The following is a 21,401-nucleotide window of genomic DNA, read 5'->3' as shown; positions in this document are numbered from 1 at the left end:
TGTAACCGAAGAAAAAATGGCGCGGTGATATTTTTGTAATTATCGCAAACGTATATGCCTCGGTTCAAAAAGAACTGATGTTTAAAACTGGTGCGATGACATTTTTTTAATTATCACAAACGTATATACCTCGGTTCAAAAAGAACTAATGCCTAAAACTGACGCTGTGACATTTTTGTAATTATCGCAAAGGTCTATTACCTAGATTGTTTAAAGAACCGAGGCATAAAATAGCTAAAATTTTTATTTTTTATTTTTTATTTTTTTGAGAAGGTTTAGGCATCGGTTCTTTATAGAACCAAGGCATGAAATAGCTAAAATTTTTATTTTTTATTTTTTATTTTTTTGAGAAGGTTTAGGCATCGGTTCTTTATAGAATCGAGACCGTAGACCCTTATTGCCTCGATTAAAAAAATAACTGAGGTAATAACATGTGTTTAGGGTTAAATTTCGCAAACAAAGACATTTTCAGACAGAAGTTGTGCCACTCCTCTCTTTTCTCCCATTTTCTTTCGTTGGCGAGAGGGAGGCTTCCTTCCTTTTCTCTGTTCCGATGGAAGCACAATGGAGGGATCATCAATGGCGCGGCGGAGACGCATCAGAGACGCAAGTGCAAGGGCGCGGTGGTCGTTCTTGTTCTTCTTCTTCTTCTTCTCTCTGTTCTGATTCGTAGTGAAGGAGGAAGCTTCCTTTCGTCCCCTTTTTCTGAATTCGATTGGGTTGTTTTATGTTTGATTGATTCTCTGCAAAAGTGGTGGTGTTTGATTGATTATCTACAGATGATGGTGGGAGCATGTCGTCCTCGTTCTTCGCAATTGAGAATCTTTGATGATAGTGGTGAGAGATGAAGCAGTGGGCATTGATGGATTGTGGCCAAGAGCTAACAACTGACCTAACGAATGGTGAAAACAAAAAAAAACACAAAAAAAGAGATAAAACCCCTCTACTGCCTCAGTTGGATTTGAAACGAGTCAAAATCACACACATTTTTGCCTCGGTTCAAAACCGATGCAAAAGGCCTACCCCATTTTGTCTCGCTTGTATATGTTTCGGTTACAGAACGGCAGTGTATAAGCGAAAATAATTGGTTTCGTTTTCCTTTACTTTACTAGTGAAGAGTGATTAGTGTTTATTAAAAGTCCATTCATACTTTATATTAATAACATAATTATACAAAAAAATTAAATTAAATTGGGTAGACTCCAGAGTTGACTAGCTATACACATATGCTATTATAAGTATCGCTCATTCCCATCCATATTTCTCACAAATTCCTTTAACTTGAAAAATATATAAAAATCCTTATCAACATATATTCCAAATCTAGCTTTCTCAAGGAAGCTATAGAACAACGATGAAGGTAAGAACAATACTCTCATGCGATGAACCAAATAATTTTTCTTAAGTTTTTTCACATCTTTAAAATATTTGTTTCCACTTAGGCTTGTGTTTTCACTTCAATTTTCTTTCATTTTTAGAATTAAAAGCACAAGAAATCGTGTTTTTAATTAAAATTTATTAAAAGTCATAAAATTTATTAGTTATAAAATTTATTTTAATAAATGAATAAGTAAGTGTCAAGAAAAGTGTACTAGAAAGTGTGGTGTTGGTTAGAAGTATTAGTGGTTGGGTTTTAGCAGCTCTTTGATTTGTTGTGTAGCAGAAAGTGGTGCTAAGAGTGGAGTTGAACAATGAAAGAACCAAGCATAAGGCTATGAAAACAGTATCTGATGTTCATGGTATCGTGATTTTCTTTTTCAATCCAGTTTTGGTTTTGTATCAAATAACATAACACATGCCATGCAGTTTGAAAAGAGTCGATAATTTTGCAGGGATTCAATCTGTTTTTGTTGACCTGAAAGAGAAGAAAATGGTCATATCAGGGAACATTGATCCGGTGTGTGCTGTGTTGAAGCTACGAAAGTGTTGTCACACTGAAATAGTTTTAGTTGAAGCAGCAAAAGAGGAGGAAAAAGAGAAAGAGAAAGAGAAAGAAAAAGTAGCTGTCAAGGTGTATGAAGCCTATCCACTTTCTTATCAGATGATACCACCACAGTACAGTCATGGTTACTATGTCAAGGGTTACGAGGATAATCCTTGTGGCTGTGTTATCTTCTAAATTTCGGCATACTTTAGAAAGTTTGGTAAAATATGTGGTTGTGTTTTTGTTGCTTTTATTTGTATTTTTTATGACCTAGGTATTGAAGACTAATATGCGGTGTGTTCTACTTTGCCATTTTGTAAAATGTGCATACTATGCATTACTTAAATATTAAATTAACTTTCAAGTGACATTTTTGAGAGTTTACTATGAAAACTTTAATAAGTATAATCTTATACTATGGTCTCAGTTTAGTTGATATATTACCTGAAATAAATCTGAAAATTAAATAATATTAATATCAATTTAATTAGTGTTAATATTACTTTTTTAGTATTTATATTTATTTAAGTTAATGTTGGATAAATCGATTTTAATTTTTATTGTATTATTTAAATTAAATTGATGCTAATGTAATATGTTTTTCATATGTAGTTAAGTTATTCATTAGTAATTTATATGTCATGAATTTATGTGTATTTGGGAAGATAAACAAGAATTGTATATTATTTTTTATCTTATAATTTGTATTTAAAGATGATGAATATTTTCTCTTACAATTTTATTTTTTTACTTTTTTATATAAATCATTCCACACTTAGCATATTCATCCACATTCTTCTCTTCTTTCCACTATTTTTTGTATACTCTTTTGTTGTTGCTGAAGATTGAGACATTGTATGAAAGAATATTTTTTAAAAGGTTTAATTGCTTGCTTTGTCCCCAGTTTCGCTGCAACATGTCAAGTTAGTCCACCATTTTAAAAAAGTTTCAATTACGTCCAAACTTGGTTTAAAAGTGTCAATTTCGTTCAAACGTAGTAAAATTTGCATCAATCAAGTCCCTTCCGTTAATTCTACAGAAACGGACGTTAATTTTTTTCTCTCTCCTCTACTCCTCTGCTCCTCTGCTCTGGAATGTCTGATTCAATAATTTTTGGAATGTCTGATTCAATAATTTAATACATAAATTATATGAATTATATATCATATTATAAATTATACTTTAATTTAAAGAATGTATAGATAAACAAAAAAATTCAAAAAAGTAAAACATGAAAAAAGTTATATTATATTTTAAGTAATTATTTATTTTTATTTTTGTTTCAATTATTTTATCACTAAAATAATTAACACATACCTTTAAAAATGTTCAGAAAATATAGGCAATTCTTTTAACATTCATGTATGATAACAAATTCTTGAAAAATATAATAGAACAGCTATGAACGAATACATAGTATATATTCATATTCAAGTAATTATTTATTTAAGCTTTGGAAATTAGAATTAATTTTATCCGAAATTTGAATATATTTTAATTTTAAAATTTTAAAATTAAATATAACTTTTTAGTCTAATAATCATTTTTCAACAGATATCAAACAGAAAGATATCAAATGATATAAAAAATTTAAATATTAATATGAAACATATTAAAATTTTAATATAATTAGATTAAAAAATAATATTTATTTGTTTTAAAGTTTAAGATTAAAATTTATTTAAATTTTAGATAAAGAAAAATTTTAATTTTATATCAAAATTCAAAAACAAAATTATATTTAACTCAAAAAAAATTGTTCATAATACATAATTTTATTTATAATAAAAACTAACTTTTTAAAATTTAATTATATTAATATTTTAATTAAATTTTATTTTCTATTTTTTAAATTAAAATTAATTCATATTATTATATTATTAAGAGAAAAGGAAATAGAAGAAAAGTGGAAGATCGTCAAAAATTTAAATTTGGAAATTAGTATAAATTTTATATATATGGCCTATAGGAATAAGATTTTCTTGCCAATTTGATTAAATTCCAATTTACTTTCCATAAATTCATAAGAAAAAAACAAGTGACTTAAAAAAACCAAATACTTGAAAGGAACTTGTTAAAAAATAGGCTTAATACCCTATTTGCATACACTAAAATTTATTTTAATATTCAAAAGAAAGAGAGGGTCTGCTGTTGTGCAGAGGAGAGAGCAGAGCAACAGAGGAGAGAGAAAAAGAATTAACGTCTGTTTATGTAAATTTAACGGAAGGGACTTGATTGAAGCAAATTTTACTACGTTTGGACGAAATTGACACTTTTAAACCAAGTTTGGACGTAATTGAAACTTTCTTAAAATTGTGGACTAACTTGACACGTTACAGCCAAACTGGGGACAAAACAAGCAATTAAACCTTTTTAAAATTTTTAGTATCAGTCACACTGATATATATTAAATTAATATCAAAAGATGATTTCATTTAGTGTTATCTAAATTAAATAAATTTTAAAATATAAAATATATTATCATTAGTTTGAACAATATTAAATTTATTTAAGTAAAAAATAATTTAAAAATGAGTAATGAAGTAGTGTGGACTTAACCTTTACTACTTTAAGTTGGTCTTCAAAATTCAATGCTAATAAATTAATGTTTATGATTTTAGAATCGTACAACACAAATTCAACATTACTGACTGATTAACATCAGTTTTTACTTATCGTAGTAAGCTTTTTTAACTATGCTAAATATATATTTTCTTGTATAGATATCAAGATTTACATGAAATTTGATGCTATACGTACTAATTTCATGATAAATTTGGACTTTTGATAAGAAAAGGTTGTTGTAGAATGGATAAACCTTTTAATAAGTATTTATATTGAAAAAAATAAAAACATGTAATAAAATTAGTTTGTATAATATCATTAAAATAAATAGAAGTTATATATAGAACTTTCACAAATTATCATACATATTGATTAATTTTGAGTGGTAGATGAATTATTTTATTTTTTTACTTATTTATACTGTTTTTGTTTGCATTTTTTTATTTCTCTCAATCACATGTAACTTTCATTTTTATATTTTACTCTCTTTTTTCTAGTCATCCATTTTATTTTCATCTAAATTATTTTTCTTTTCTAGCAACTCTAATGTAACTTTATTTTCTTAAAAGTTTGTTCACTAAACTTTTGTGGTATATGAATAATTTTATTACAAAAGATACTATATTTAGACAACATTTTTTGTATCTGCGGTGTAGTTTAACGTTGCTTAAAGTAAAAAATAATACAGTGATTAAAGGTATAAAAATAAAGATAAAGGTAAAAGTCATTGCTAATTAATTAATAGAATTGAATTGATGTGACACATCTAAAATCTTGAATTCTAAATTATTAACATCAATACATTAAGACCAATTCTAAGTATTGTAAACTAAGTTGTCACCAATTGATTACTAATTTTTAAATTTATTTTTAAATAAACTGGTTTAGTTTTGAAGTTGATGTTAATTTGTTCTATTCCAAGAAATTTTTGGACTCTAAATTGAATCTATTTTAAATAATAATTTAATTAGTATGTAGATGAGGCTAATGATATTAAATTAAGAAAAAAATGTTTCTTACGCAATACTTCTATTNGAAAACATTTCCTACACAACCATAATGAACCTAGACATAAAACAATTTTCAGACAAATCACACAATTCAGACAATCCAAACAATCCACAATGCACTAACAATATTGTCACTAATGAAATCCATTACTGATATAAAAATGTTTATAATGTCATTAATACAAACATAGTAGTTTTAATTGTAAATGTCTATCAACTAAGAAAAGTCCTATTAATCAGCATAGTCATATGAATCATTTTCTTCTTCTTCTTCATCCTTCTATTGTTGTTGTCGTGGAGGTGACTAGACTGGGTGAGCTGAACTAGAGAGCGTCGTTGCTAAGACAATGTTGGGTGGACTGAGGTTCTTCTACCATAGTCTGTGCATCTAGAGGAAAAAATCCCACAACCAAATTTTGGAGGTTCATAAATTGTTGTCTCAGATCGTCATAAGCTTGACCACAAGCTTATAGTTGTTTGCTGAGCTGGGCAACGACATCATCAACACTGCCAAATCTAGATGGTTGGTGCTTCAATGAACCTCTTTTAGTAATGCAATTGAAAGCATGTTTTTCCCAATATAGTCATCCTTTATTTATTTTTTCACCAACGAAGCCCAACCAACATTTTGTCCTGATGATATCATCGTCATCAGTATTTGCTTTTGATGCATCAAGACATGACCCTTCTCCGATTTGTCCTGTGAGAGTCTAGTTGAAAATTCTTCCTATTAAAAAATATGGACAATGTCAATAGAAGGAGGAAGTTTAAAACAAAAAATATAATAGTACAAGTTTGAAGGTTGTAAAAGAGTTTGCTTACATGTGTCCTTCGAGACCTCTCATAAACAAATTGGCCAGGTCCTTTTCGAAGATGAGTATGTTGAATCACTACATCAACGTGCACAACGTGTCCTAACTCTTGTGTCTATAATAGAATATGGAGTTATATATATACATCAATTTTAAAATACATAACTTGTTTCATAATAGATAGGAAATGAATGAAGATTTGTACCATACGAATGACATGCTCATGAGTGGTAATGGAACCACCTGTACACAAAACACCACGTTTTTCTATAGTTTGGTTCCTTTGGGCGGTAGCACATTTATTATGATAATATGAGGAATTCCAATGGGCTAGCAAGGCGTTCTATATATGCTCCCCAACCCAATAAGGACATTCTTTCACTGTGCGTTTATCTCTAAACATCTCAAATAGTCTATGAAATGCTTTGGTGTAAATATTTTTTTAAATTTTTGCTTCATGCTTAAGTCTCCATTGGACCTTCAGTTGTAACAATAGATCATGTTAAAATGGAATTGATGAACTTAATATATATACATCAATAAAAATTGAGAATGGGTTTCATGATGTTTTACCTTAAATAGCTGCCGAAATGGTTCTTTGTCTTCTAGAGGTATATTGCTTCCCGTGATGACCATCTTTTGCATATACATAAATTGATTCATCTCAAAGGTTTGTACAAAAGTAAACCCGAGGGTTGCCATGTAGTGGTTAACTTACTGACGAATATTTTTGTTAGTAACTACATCGATAATGAGTCAATCAGTCAACAAAAGTTAGAGTTGTCAGGACGTTGTCAATTAGGTTACTTTTGAGCTTCTAGCGCCATTTGGGCCTTGGAAAGTTTAAGGGTCATCTGGGTCTTGGAAACGTGAGAAGCGTCCCTTCTAGTTTGTTTGAAGTGTTGAAGAACATTCTAAAGTTTGAAGGAGACTCCCATTCATCTCCCTTAGATGGCTTCAAAGGAAGAAGACTCTCATTCACCCTCCTTGTATGGCTTCAAAGGGAGAAGGCTTACATTCACTCCATTCGACAATTGAAAGCTTCAAAAAAGGAATTTAGTTCAATGTACTTTCATTCCTTCTATGAGTTCTCCTTCTATAAAAGGAGAGTTTTATTTCTTATAAATATAACTTGAAAATAAATGTTAGTAAAACTTTGTCAAATTACAATCTCACTTATTTTAAGTTCATTTAGGTTTGTCTTCTACAATCGTGAATAACACATAATTACTTATAGATTATAACCCGTTAATAAAAATCTATAAAAATTAAATTAAAAGTGATATCAGTTTCCTAGCGGTAGCGAGAGTTGGAGGACACTATATCTCAAACTAGCATTGGCGAAGGGATGATAACACTTCATTGTTTAAAAAAATAATATAAAATTAGATTAGATTAATTTTGTAGTCAGGGCTGGACGAAGCTATCTTGTTATACCAACAGCGTCGTCTTGAGGAAAGCGCATAGCATTCTTAAAGAATTTAATAAAACTATATTTGTTGGCTAGACCATACAATCTTGAGAGAAATAAAAATAAAGCACTGTAGTTAGAAAAAAGAAATAATAATTGTAGATTTAATATTATTTTTTATAAATAGGTGCGTCAGTTAGCCGGGTAAGTTAGCCGGGTAAGTTAGTAAAAAAAAACAGGATTTATTTTACTGAGATGGTTTGAACTGAGTTAAAAATAATATTCTACAACGGTAGCCAAAAAGTGGAGAGATTATTAGTTATAGTTGGCATAAAATAGTTGTGTTAGTAAACATTAATATGCAGTAGTTTACACATTTGAAATATTATCTAAAGACACAAAACAATAAAATTGATTTAATAACTATTAATTCTTTTGTAATCATAACATAAAAAGAAACATTCGTATAAGTAACTATGGTATGATATGAAAAAGACTTTTAAAACTGAACAAGGAGGAAGATTCTGAATGCTATATTCATCTTGCAGCTATCATCATTCATCTTATTAATCATTTTGAGACATAACAACGAAGCAACATGTTCCATCGTTTTCCAACCCAACCAGACATAAAATAATAACACTTCAATTATAATACTTCACGGATTCACTTTCCGTGAAGCATCGGAACTCTAGGGGTTGTTAGGAAAGATTAATTTAAAAAAAAAAAAAACACGGTTTGACTCGTGTTGACTTGACTTTGACTCCACTTTGACTACGTCAATGTCTCCAACTACATGCTATACTATAAATACTCTTCATTGCACACATATTTCTCACAGCTTCCTCCAATTTGAAAAGCATATAAAAACCATCTCTTCTAACATTCCTTCAAGCAAGCTTAGAAAATAATGAAGGTCAGAACTATACTCTTATACATGAAAATGTTTCCATTTTGTATATGTTATTTCCTTTCAGTTTCATGAATTGGAAGCAAAAGTAATTTCTGGGTCTTAATCTTCTTTGATGTTTGTTATGTGACAGAAAGTAGTGGTGAAGATGGACTTACATGATGATAAGATCAAGAGAAAAGCTATGAAGACAGCATCTGGCCTATCTGGTATACTCATATATATAAAACTTTTCAGTCTATATGTATTACAACTTATAGTTATGTTTCAAGATCATTGTGTTCATGATTTTGTATTTTTAAATTAGGTGTTATTTGAACTATTATGCAGGGATTGAATCAGGTTTCTGTTGACTTGAAAAACATGAAATTGGTGCTATTGGGTGAGATTGATCCAGTTAGTGCAGTGTCGAAGCTACGAAAATGGTGTCACACAGAATTAATTTCAGTTGGACCAGCAAAAGAGGAGAAAGAGAAAGAGAAAGTGGATCCACCAAAAGTAGCTGTTCCTGTTTACGAAAACTATCCCTTCTATTATTATCCTTATCATATGGTACCACCACTGTATAATTAAAATTAATTAATAGATTACATGTTTTGAAGATAATCCTATACATATACTTGATGTGTGTAGGCAATTAAATTTTAGAATATTACAAAGTTTGATGGAAAGTAATCCTTTTTGTGGTCTGGTAGACTCAGACCATTGTGTGTCCAAGGGTGATAAGTGTGTGTGATTGGACTCTGCCATTTTGTAACAAATTTTTTATGTGTTGATCATCATGAATAAGATTGGAGCAGAAAATATTTTCTTTTTAAGATTTATTTGTGTTGGATTTAAAATCACCGACAAGATTTATTGGTACTTTTGTATTTGATTATTATTGTCCAATATTCTAATTTATAATCTTTTCTTTCATTACAGTTTTTCATTGCACAAAGTTTTTTTTAATCAGAATAAAGAGATTATATACCCTTTTCCCCAAACCAAAACTAATAAAGGAAAAAAAAACTAAAAAATAATAAAACTTAATAGAAGAATCTTGTTGGATATTTTGAGCCAGATTCGTCATGTAAATTAAAAAACGAGTACACTGTATCACTGTTCATCTCAATATATGGTATATGCTTATCTGATTCTTTGTTAAAAATACTTTTTATACAATAATTTATCGGAGCACGTCATCAAGATAAATTTTTGACTCAATACCATTTATAGTTCTTTCGAGAAAAGATGATCATATAGACACAATCTTAATGAAAATTTAACTCAATTTACATATAAAAAATTGATACCATTTCTAATACAAAACGTTTAAAACAATAAAATTATAAAATATTTATTTTTATACGGTATTCAACTTTTCATTTTTACTCAATTAAAAACTAAAACTCACTTAAATGGCGACACATTTAAATTTGTAGATAAAACTCATCATCAACTCTAATATCATTAATTTGAAGAAAAAAATGAAATGAAAGAGTATAATAAAAAACAATACAATAATTTAACGTATTTCAACACAATATTTATACATATAGGTCCATGACTGTGGAAGTATTAATGTGTTTAAGAGTTTAAAATAGTAAATTCCTACTCTAAAAACTCAACCCAACAAAAGTCATTCAAAAGGTTTTATCTGAACTAATTTAGGATAATAAAAATTCAGTATCTCTTAAACCTAAACCAACTTCTTGTTGGTAGTTTGAGAATAATTTAAGAATTGTGTAGAACTATATATGAACTATTTGAATTCTTTTAAGTAAACCCGTAAACATTTTTGTTTTTTATTTATTAAACTTGTATTTGTTTCTTAATTCTGTCTGTAATCAATTTTCCATGTCCATAATTAAGAAGGAGAACCCTATTAGAAATTAAATACAATATACCCCTAATTGTATTTCACACAGGAGTTTTAAAGTATATATACAAGTATTGATAAGAGAAATATTAATGGTACTTGTCTAATCTACATGTGAAGGTTAAATAATAATACACCTGCATTGCATATATACTATATTGAGGAAAATGGCAAAGCTTTTAGTTTTCAAATATTTAATTGTGAATGAAAAAACTTTCACTGATCGATGTATGTGAATGTAAAATTTATTGTTGTTTTTATGACTTTTGAAATCATATTAAAATTTTAAAATTATAAAATATATTTAAACAAATTGTAAAATAGCATTCTATATTATATGCATGGTTTGACTTGGGTTGACTTCATTTTGTTAAGATGTGTCTCCCATGTGTGTTGTAAATATCCATGTCTCAGCTATACTTCTTACAACTTTAGCCATAAAATTATTCGTTCTACTACAATTTCCTTTGCTTCGTTGAAACAATTCATTGATAGTATTTTTAAAGAAAATTTGTAGTCTTTTGTGTTTTACACATAAGTACGGTTTTTTAATACAACATGGATAAAAGTTTTAACACTTAGAATTATTCTAGTAATATTATCTTCGAAAGTTCAACATTCTCTTCATATTATAATAATTTTATTAACTTTAAAAACTCTAATGAAATATTGATAGATTTTTCACAGGTCGGCAAGTTCGATAGACAGTCCATCTGACAAGCTCGATAACACAACTTGACAATACAGTTTGACAAGCTCGACAATACATCTTGTTGAAGAAAAGAGTAGTTTTTGATATAGGAACACACTTGAGACTCAAGACATGGGTTGAGGAACTTCTAAGGACTCCATATTTTTTCATTCATTTTATCATTTCAATTCCCTCTTGTGTTCTAGATGTATAGGAGTAGCTAAACTCCATTTCATTGGATTTGATGAAATATACCTAATCTCTTTGTATCTTTTTTATGCAATACAATATCTTTCATTATTCTAGTATTCTATCTTTATTATTCACATCCATGATGAAATACCTATGTCATTTGGGTGGTGTCTAATCACTGAAAAATATTATGGAACCTAGACATTGATTAAACAACAAAGAGGTTTGGTTCTAGAAAACTCTTGGTCATTCTAAACTTATTTTCTTAATGCAAAACTTGTGTTTGAATATCTAAGGGATTAGTATTTTCACGAAAGAATTTAGAATGTCTCTAAGATATTAGGACTTGTATGCTTATCATGTGAATACTTGAGTATGTTAGAGATATATTGTATAGATGATTGCATAGAGTTTAGGTCATGAAGTCCAACCAAGTATGTCTTTATCTAAATCATTTTATAACTTTCCTATTTAGAAACTTTAGATATTGTTAACTTGTTTGAATTAATCAATGTTCATATTAACTACCTAAATTAGTAATTAATCATATATAGTTAGTTAAACAAACACAAATTTCTTAACAAACAATACTTCAACTTACCATTTTTACTATTTGTACGATTTAGTATACTTACCAATGAGATAACATCCATCTTCTCAACCTTCTTCTCCTTCTCGCTCTTTATCAATTTCATCAGCATGGCTTCTGTTACTAGTTTAGCAAATATTCAATAGAATAGTCTTACAAAATATAAAAAAAATATTACACATATATTAATTTATGGGTGATCTTCTTCCCTTCTCATATATTCCTTCCTTTCTCTTCTATGACCCCTACTACCCCATTATCCATCTTCTCCACCCACAATCACCATATCAACTAGACCTCACCGCAACAAATAAAATAATATAGTCACATCTAAATTATAAGAATATAATTGAAAATTATAATATTTGTGAGTATTAAATAAATTATAAAAATTATTACAGACTCGATTAAAAATGATCAAATTTATCAACAACTTGAAATTCAATTAAACCTAAATTTTATATTCTTTTATTGAATTAAAATTTATCTTTCTTAAAATATTAGGTCTTAGGGAATGACAAAGAAAAAAATGATCAAATTAATATAAAATCATTATATATTTATAATGGTGAACAATCTTTATATAATATCTTAATTTTAAATTTAAGAAAAAATATTAATAACATTTTGAGATGCCACAAAAATTCTTTTCCATCTATCTACTAATTGCTGAACAATATGGGCGGAGAAGGAAATTGCTTGAACTAGAAATTAAAAGCTGAACGCAAAAAAAAAAAAAAAACACAAATAATGGCTCGTAAATTTGACACTATAATTATTTCTTATTAAAAATATAATCAAGTTATAAATACATAAATTGATGTCAGTATTACTCTAACTGAAGCTGGAATATATTTAAAACTTATACATTTTAGAACTCTTTTTGGTTTTTTCTGAAGTTGTATCAGATATAAAATTCAAAAGTCTATTTTATATATATACTGAATTAGATTTAAAACTCATACTTTTATAAAACTTTATATAAACTAATACAAAATCACCTTTAACGCAATTTTATAGAATTACGTTATACATGCTTCAATCTACTCAGAAAAAATAGCAGCAACCAAATGTCTAAAATTAGGATCATCAACATGTAACAGTAAGAAAAAAACTTGTGGAAAAGGCAAAGCAACAATACTAAAAGCAGAAACCAATAGAAGAAGAGAAAATTAGTGGTAAGACATTAAAAAAAAGACAATGATACTTTAACAACAGAATTTGACAACATTTTGACACGGAATACATGTCAAAATGTGAGTGGTGCACGGGAAAATCAATTTTTAAAAAGAATAATGACGTGGAAACAGATTTGGAAACATGATTTTAAGTTTTGGGGGTTCATTTTCACAATTCAGATTTTGAATATGAGGCTTGGTTAGAGAGAGAACTGAAGCTCAGAGAGTGTCGCTTCCTCATTTTCACAATTTATGACTAATTACCAGTTATGTTTTCAAGCAAAATATCTAGAAAAAGTATTTACCAATAACATATTATACCAGTAGCAACCTGTAACCTTCAGATAGAGTATCAATAGAGAAAAAATGCCTTCATAGCAATATGCAAATTATTATCATAAACATTTTCACCAAAAACGTTCAATGCTTACTAAGTTCTTAGAACAAATAAGTACATTCTTGTACCTCTCTTTTTTCCTCTCGGCCTGCACAATAAAATCTTTAGTAAGAGATTAGAGGGTAAAAATACATAATAAACTCTAAAGCTACAAAGTCAAATGGACAACAAGAAATGAGACACACAAAAGTGACACTACAAACTACCGGCGACACTCTGGCGGACTACAAATTCTAACAACAGAAAGCGACGCTTCTGGGAAGAGACACGGAAATGGTTGGGTGGGAGGAAGACGCACAAACACTTATATGACTACGGAACGACAAAAACGCGTCTTTTTCGGTGATCGTTGCAATCAAAGCTTTGAACAACGCCGATCACCGGAACGGACAATACTTCCTCAGGCGACACTCTGGCGGACAACGAAAATGGGTAGGTGGGAGGAAGCGACACTCTCTCTAGGAACGACGGCACTCCGACGGCACTCCGACGACACTCCAACGGCACTCCGGCGACAATGGGTGGCTAGGTGGGAGGAAGCGACACTCTCTCTACGAATGACGGCACTACGACGGCCCTCTGACAGTGGGTGGCTGGGTGGAGGGAAGAGGGGACTATCTCTAGGTTTCGTGCTCTCTCTCTTTAAGCTTCGGTTCTCTCTCTAACCAAGCCTCAAATTTCAAAATCTGAAATTTGAAAATGAACCCCCAAAACTTAAAACCCTGTTCCCAAACCCAAATTTGTTTCCACGTCATTATTCTTTTTAAAAATTGATTTTCACGTGCACCATTCACATTTTGACACGTGCCTCATGTCAAAATGTTGTCAAATTATGTTGTTAAAGTATCATTGTCCTTAAAAAAAAAAAAAGTAGTACTTTATCTTTGAGGGATGTAACCTAAAGAAAGCAGAATTATTAACAATCATTTTCTCGAACAGAGCCTATGCACTTGTGCATTAACAAATGAAACAAAAGTTTGAATGAGAAGAGCAAACGCAAAAAGAAGAAAACCTTTTGACGCCGAGTAAACAAAGCAGATGCTCTTTCTTTCTCACATATCTAAAGCTCATCAGAAGATTATCAGCTTAAAAGATTTTCCACTTTCTAAGAAACATGAGTGCAGAAACTTTAGGGTGGTTAGAGGAATCAAAATTTATTCACACGCGGTTTCTGCGACGTCAATTGTCTAATCCAACAATTTTTTCCAAAGTTTAGAACACGATATATCACTTGATGACTTTATATTCATGAAATTAGTATTTTCTTGTATTGGTTTATTTTATATTTTCTGGTTTGAAATTTCCCATTTGAACAACTTGTTTAAAAAAACTAAGTAGTTTATAATATGTTTAAACCGACTCATTCCCATTAAGCATTTAAACTTCTCATTGCAAGACTAAAACTTTGTGTAACAAGGTTTGATCAATTGGTTCACTTTTTTCTTTTCACATCTAAAAGATTGAAAGGTTATAATTAAACTTAGTTTATAGTGTCCAACATGATCACATCAACTCAATCCAAGTTAATAATTAACTAATAAATATGTTTTTAGTCTTTTAACTTTTGAGTGAAAATTAGAATTAATCTTTTTTTGAAATATTATCTCAATTCAATCCTTCAATTTTAGAAACATACAGTTTTAGTCCTTTTAAATAAATTTTATTAACATTTTATGATAGTATTTCAATTATAAATTTAACAAAATTTGATTAAAATGATTAAATTCATGAAATATGATAGAATAAATTAGTCTAAAGTTTCAAAAATGAAGTAATTTTAATTTTTACTTAAAGTTAAAAAATCAAAAATATATTTAACCCTTATATTATCATGTGAAGTTTTACCTCAACTAATAGCAAACATTCACCCAACTACTTTTATGTCTTTAATTGTTACCCTAATGTCTTGTACTCCCAGAATTTTGCCTCTCTGAATTGAAGATGACAATCTTCTGTTGCATGACCAAACTTGTGACATTATTTTGCTAATTTTGTAACATTTGATATCTAGCTTGAGAACTAAATCTACTTCTGTAAGAATGATGTATGGAATATGGTTTATTGTTTTATCTCCAAAATTAGGTTTGTTTCCATAGGTTTACATAGTACAATCTTAGCAAACCACTGCACAAACAACGCATAAGATCATTTATTGAAATAAATTTTTAACATGAAACAATATATATATATATATATATATATATATATATATATATATATATATATATATAAAGAAAATTATTTAATTAGTTCATAACCAATTCAATTCCATCGAACATAAACATAAGTAATCATATATCACATATGGATTTATATATAAAAGAATATTAGACCAAGGAATATGTGCGTACGTTTTCCAGAAAACATTAACTATCATATATTAACATATGACCGATTGCAGAATTGTTGGTATATATACAAACCTTGATTACATGAATGAAATAAGTTTAGAGTATATCCACATTTAGAACTCAAAGCTAGAGTTATGACAATACAATAAATTCTTTTTCAGTTTTTCATCTGATTTCTTAATATATATATATATATATATATATATATATATATATATATATATATATATATATATATATATATATATATATATATATATATATATAACGTAGACTATAATGTGAAGTTAGAGATATCTGACAACATATTTCTTTCCTTAATACAACAAATATGAAACAACAGCTCACAAATCACCCTAGATTTGTGTCCTAAATTTATATAATTCCTATCATTTCAACAACTATTTTCATACAACACAATTCACTTAAAAACATTAACATTCAATTAAATAAATACACACAAAAAATATCATTTTTAGCTTGAGTGGAAATTGGTTCACTTAAGCAAAAATAGGTCCAAGCAGAGGTTGAGTTTTAGTTTTCTTTCGCTTGAGATAAAATCTTTCATTTGAACATAAGTAGGACCAAGAACAAATATTGAGTTTCAATTTTATTTTCACTTGATCGAAAATCATCGTCAAAGCAATATTATGACTGAAAGAAAAGGGAGAGTTTCTATTTTATTTTCGATTAAGAAAAAAATCTTTTACTTTAATGAAAATATCAACAAATGAACTTCATGTAACAAAACCATTAATTTTTTTTTTCCAAAGCTTAACCAAAAAGTAGTTTAACAAATATAACTTTAAAATAAATTAAAAATGATTTGTACAACTATAATGTGCTTAAATGTCATCTTTTATATAATATATGAGAAAGAAAAGAAGATTTTTTTGTTTGTTTGGAATGAGAGAAAAGAGTAAAGGTGAAACCATTTGTTTCCAATTGGGCTTGTATATTTAACTATAATTTCATTTCATTTTTAGGAGGTAAAAATAATTAAGTATTTTGTTATCATGTGCTAACTGCTCTTTCATTTGTTTTGTAACAAAGATGACTTGCATGATGATGGAATCAATAAAAAAGCTAAAAAGACATTATTTGGTCTTTCAGGTATCTAAACTTTAACCCTACTACAACTTCTCGCGTTTCAAGAAAGAAAATCCTTCGTCTACAGAGTCAAGGGTCCATTGATTTTCTTTAACAAATAATTCAAGAGGAAAATTCCGTTTATATTGACACAAAAAGAAATTCATCTTATCTGGTTGGTCTGCCAAGCTACCAAAGAGGTGTCACATTAGTTTCGGCCGGACCACAAAAAGTGAAAAAAGCATAAGGACTCAGCAAAAGATAAACATACACACATATATATATATATATATATATATGAAAAAAAGATTTTTTGAAATGGTCTAACATGTTTCGATTAAAAAAAAACGCATACAATTTTTAAATTTGTTGGGTTTATCAAGGAGGAGGTTCACTAAAGAGATACAAACACCAATGAAATCTGAATCCAATCACATAAGAGATTGTCACCACTCTCTACCCAAAATCTTAAGGCAATGGGCTAATGAGTCTTTCACCTTTATATAATACCCTACTTTTTCATTTATATCCAATGAGACTTTGACTCACACTTGGATTCTTAAAATAATTATAAGTTTTGGTACTAAAATAGTCGAAGTCTATACTTGTATTTGTTTTAATTCTTTAAAGAATGGTTGTTTATAGTTATGCCAATAATTTAAAAAATGTCACCAGTAGTATTTTTGTAATTTTCTATAAAAATTATAGACAAAAGTTCTTTAACGAACCGTTGCCTATAGTTTTTACAGATAATTATAAAAATGTCACTAATGACATTTTTGAAATTATTTGCAAAACTATAAGTAGCGGCTTTTTAAAGATTTGAAGCATATTCGTCTATTAAGGTTAAAATTACATTTTCAGCAAAGGTTTTTCATTTGAGTAGTTTCTCCATCAAATCTCTATTACAAGAGTCGTTTTTCTCCCTTCCTCATGATCAAACACGAACTACGTTCCAAGTTTCGTCTTCACTCCTCAACTCTCCTTCCTTCCCTTCATCGGCCAACACAAAGTGTGTCGCCGCGTTGTTATTACGAACATCTATATTCTTTCTATTTCGATAGCAAGTAAAGGTTTGTTCTTTTGTCTTGATTTTTTTTGGTTTTGATAAATTTTTTTAATGCATATATATTTTCTTTTATCTCTTCTATTGAGTGTGGAGGTGAGAAAGATGGCAGTGGCTTAGTTTATTGGTGAGGAGCATGGTGATTCTACGGTAAAACAATATGTGAGGAGGAGAAGAAATTAAAATAATAATTTAAAAAAATATATACGAATAGCTACCAAATTTGATGGGTTAATCATCATAAATAGCTACCAAAATTCAAACGGAGAGTGTTCTTTAATACTTATTAGCATTAGAAATGAAAATAATCTGTATTTTATTAACTTATTCTCATCCAAGTATATAGAATAATGTAAAATATAACTTCCACTTTCAATAATTGATTGTATTATTAGAAATAGATTTGTCTAACTTTTTCAAAAGGTAAAAAGAAGAATTGTCTACTTTTTATGAGAAGTATTTTTCACTCCCTAAATGTACATGATTGATTACTTGTGTAGGAATAGATATTTCTGGTCATCTAATAAATATCTTTGGTTTAGGACAGAGAGAACATAAAAAAGGAAAAAGTAAATAATAGAGAAAATGAGTTAGACATTTAGAAATTGTTTGATAGAGTAAAAAGTGCAAGGATGAAGGGAAGAAAAGATGTTATATATGCAAAAATTGCATAAATATTTGTTGTAGAAAATATAAAAAGCTAGGACAATTTGTTTTTTTTATCATGCCAACGAATCTTTCTTTTTTTTCTCTCTCAAGTTTGAGATGAATGCTATGTGGGAGGGAACTATGCTCTTCTAGTTTTTTTTTTTTTTTTTTTCATTTTGAAACCAAAGGAAAATATTATATGCTAGACATGGTTTTTTTTCTTTCATTAATCAATCTTTCTCTTTTTCACTATAATAAACAAACAAATTGTGATCCAACACCAATGTTTGGTCAAGAAAGAAAACGAGTTAAAAGTTATGTTGTAACATTTTAAATAAAAACTACGAAAAGAGAGATGTTTTTAAGTCATTCTTTCTTTCTTTTTTTTTTCAAAATTCAAAAAATTAAACTAGACTTGGTTTTTATTTCTTTCGTTAATTAATAGATTCTCCTTCTCCTTAAAAACGTTAGATAATATATTTTTTATTAAGAAAGAAGAAAAATAGAAAATAAATTAAAAGTGAGATGTTTTCTTCTTTTTTTACCAACCAAACTTTCTCTTTTATTTCTCTTCGAGTTTGATCACGCTTTAATTTAGTCACTATTTCCTCTCTCTTTTTTGTTTTCTAAAACCTAAATATTGCACTAGGCATGGTTTTGTTTGTTTTGTTTTTCCTAGTTTTTAATTTTTTGAAATATCTTCATTATTTTCAGCATCGTTGAACACAGCAGGGAAAGTGGGTCGAATTTATAGAGGAGAAGAAAGAAAAAATAAAAAATTAAATAAAATAAATAAGCATTCTGGTAATAAGGATACACGAGATTCTTAAAAAAACTGTCATTTTCTTTATTTTAAACTTTTGATATAAGAGCTAACAGTTATTTCAGGTTGTTTTACTATAATTCGTAATGATCCATCATAAAAAAAAATCACTTATGTTAAACATGCTGCTCATTGTGCTGCCTTTTCATATGGTGAGTAGAGAAAACCTCATTAAAATATATTGTGAATGACCTAAATTTCAATAGTGAAATAAAGTTAAAGAAGAAATGCTTGGCTAGTGAATGAAAGACGAACATGTGCCAGAAATGCTATAAACCTTCAAATTTTGGTAGATAAAAGATATAACAAAAGCTTCAATGATTACACTTTTTGTAACATTTCATTTTCCATGAAGGAGCTCTCTAGGGTAGATAAAAGCAACACGGTTTCTGATTTTCAAGTAAAGACCATTCTACTTTATGTCACTTTTTTACAAAATCATTGCTTCATTAGTATTCCACTCAATTTTTTTATGTAAATATTCTATTCAAATTTTTATAGATAAAATATTATTTATCCTTTAAAAATATTTTTATTTTGATTTTTGTAACTATTTATTTATGAATTAAATATATTTTAATCTTGGAAATTAAAATTTATCTATTTTTCAAACTTTGATATAGTTTGATATTCAAACTTTAAAAATAAATAGATATAATTATTCTAATTTAACTGAAATAAATTATTTTTATATATGTAAAAAACATTTTAGGTTTGTGTTTGAACTTTTTATAACTTTTGATATCTTTCAATCCAAATGTCCACATGAAACTGGCATAAAACAACAAAAAAGATTAACTATGTTGTTGGATTAAAAGTATTATTTACATTTGTTTTTAAAGTTTAAATAACATATTTATTAAAAAAAATATCTATTCACTTTCTACAACTACCAATAATAAATTGACACTAAAAACTAATCTTTTCAAGGATATAATACGAAGGCACGAAATCACAAACTATATATATATTTTTAGTAGAAAAAAAAATTTACTTTATTATCTAATCATTTTTATCCTACAACTGCTAACAATAAATTGACACTAAAAACTAATGTTTTGAAGTATAGAATGAGGACACGAAATCACTGCCAACAATAAATGTGACACTAAAAACTAATTAATGTTTTCAAAATTAAGACACGAAATCACAGACTACATATATTTTTAGTAGAAAACAAATCAACTTTAGTTTACTATCACGATTTTTTCCACAAAATAATGAGTTTTAAAAGGGTTGGTTATAATATTGATTTTAGTCATTTTTCATTCGAGTAAATATTATAATAAGTTCAAATTAAGAAAATGTGATATTTTTAATGGCGTCAAGTCAACACTGGTTTGACAATTCTATTCGTATAACATTATACATGTTTGCATGGGAAAGTTAAAAATAGGGATCACAAGGAAAAAAAATCATAAGAACCTAAAACTAAAGCACTATTACTTTTAAGAAATGAAAAAGGTTATTTAAATCTATAACGATGTGGCTGAAAACAAACCCACTAAAAATGATTAATTAGTTTTTTGAGCTCTAGTAAAAAAAAATTTTAACTCGAGCATTTGACATCGATGTAGTTGTAACCGAAGAAAAAATGGCGCGGTGATATTTTTGTAATTATCGCAAACGTATATGCCTCGGTTCAAAAAGAACTGATGTTTAAAACTGGTGCGATGACATTTTTTTAATTATCACAAACGTATATACCTCGGTTCAAAAAGAACTAATGCCTAAAACTGACGCTGTGACATTTTTGTAATTATCGCAAAGGTCTATTACCTAGATTGTTTAAAGAACCGAGGCATAAAATAGCTAAAATTTTTATTTTTTATTTTTTATTTTTTTGAGAAGGTTTAGGCATCGGTTCTTTATAGAACCAAGGCA

The 21,401-nt window shown here is 28.4% G+C and overlaps 1 protein-coding gene and 1 pseudogene across 2 annotated transcripts; both read left to right on the top strand.

Moving 5' to 3' along the window:
- Positions 1-1,274: 1,274 nt before the first annotated feature.
- On the top strand, positions 1,275-2,294 carry LOC124845817 (heavy metal-associated isoprenylated plant protein 12-like). Its single transcript, XM_088113559.1, has 3 exons — positions 1,275-1,360; positions 1,664-1,739; positions 1,833-2,294. Exons 1-3 carry the CDS (start codon positions 1,355-1,357, stop codon positions 2,117-2,119), a joined length of 369 nt encoding a protein of 122 aa, XP_087969685.1. The 5' UTR covers positions 1,275-1,354; the 3' UTR covers positions 2,120-2,294.
- A 6,263-nt stretch (positions 2,295-8,557) lies between these two features.
- On the top strand, positions 8,558-9,450 carry LOC148199627 (heavy metal-associated isoprenylated plant protein 39-like; annotated as a pseudogene). The gene is made up of 3 exons (XR_015786116.1): positions 8,558-8,638; positions 8,766-8,841; positions 8,940-9,450. The product of XR_015786116.1 is annotated as a heavy metal-associated isoprenylated plant protein 39-like (transcript).
- The last annotated feature ends 11,951 nt before the right edge of the window (positions 9,451-21,401 follow it).

This window comes from Vigna umbellata, chromosome 4 (assembly GCF_029865625.1).
Source record: "Vigna umbellata cultivar VRB3 chromosome 4, Vumbellata_1.0, whole genome shotgun sequence".
Taxonomy (NCBI): domain Eukaryota; kingdom Viridiplantae; phylum Streptophyta; class Magnoliopsida; order Fabales; family Fabaceae; genus Vigna; species Vigna umbellata.
This window is presented reverse-complemented; position numbering and strand designations above follow the sequence as displayed.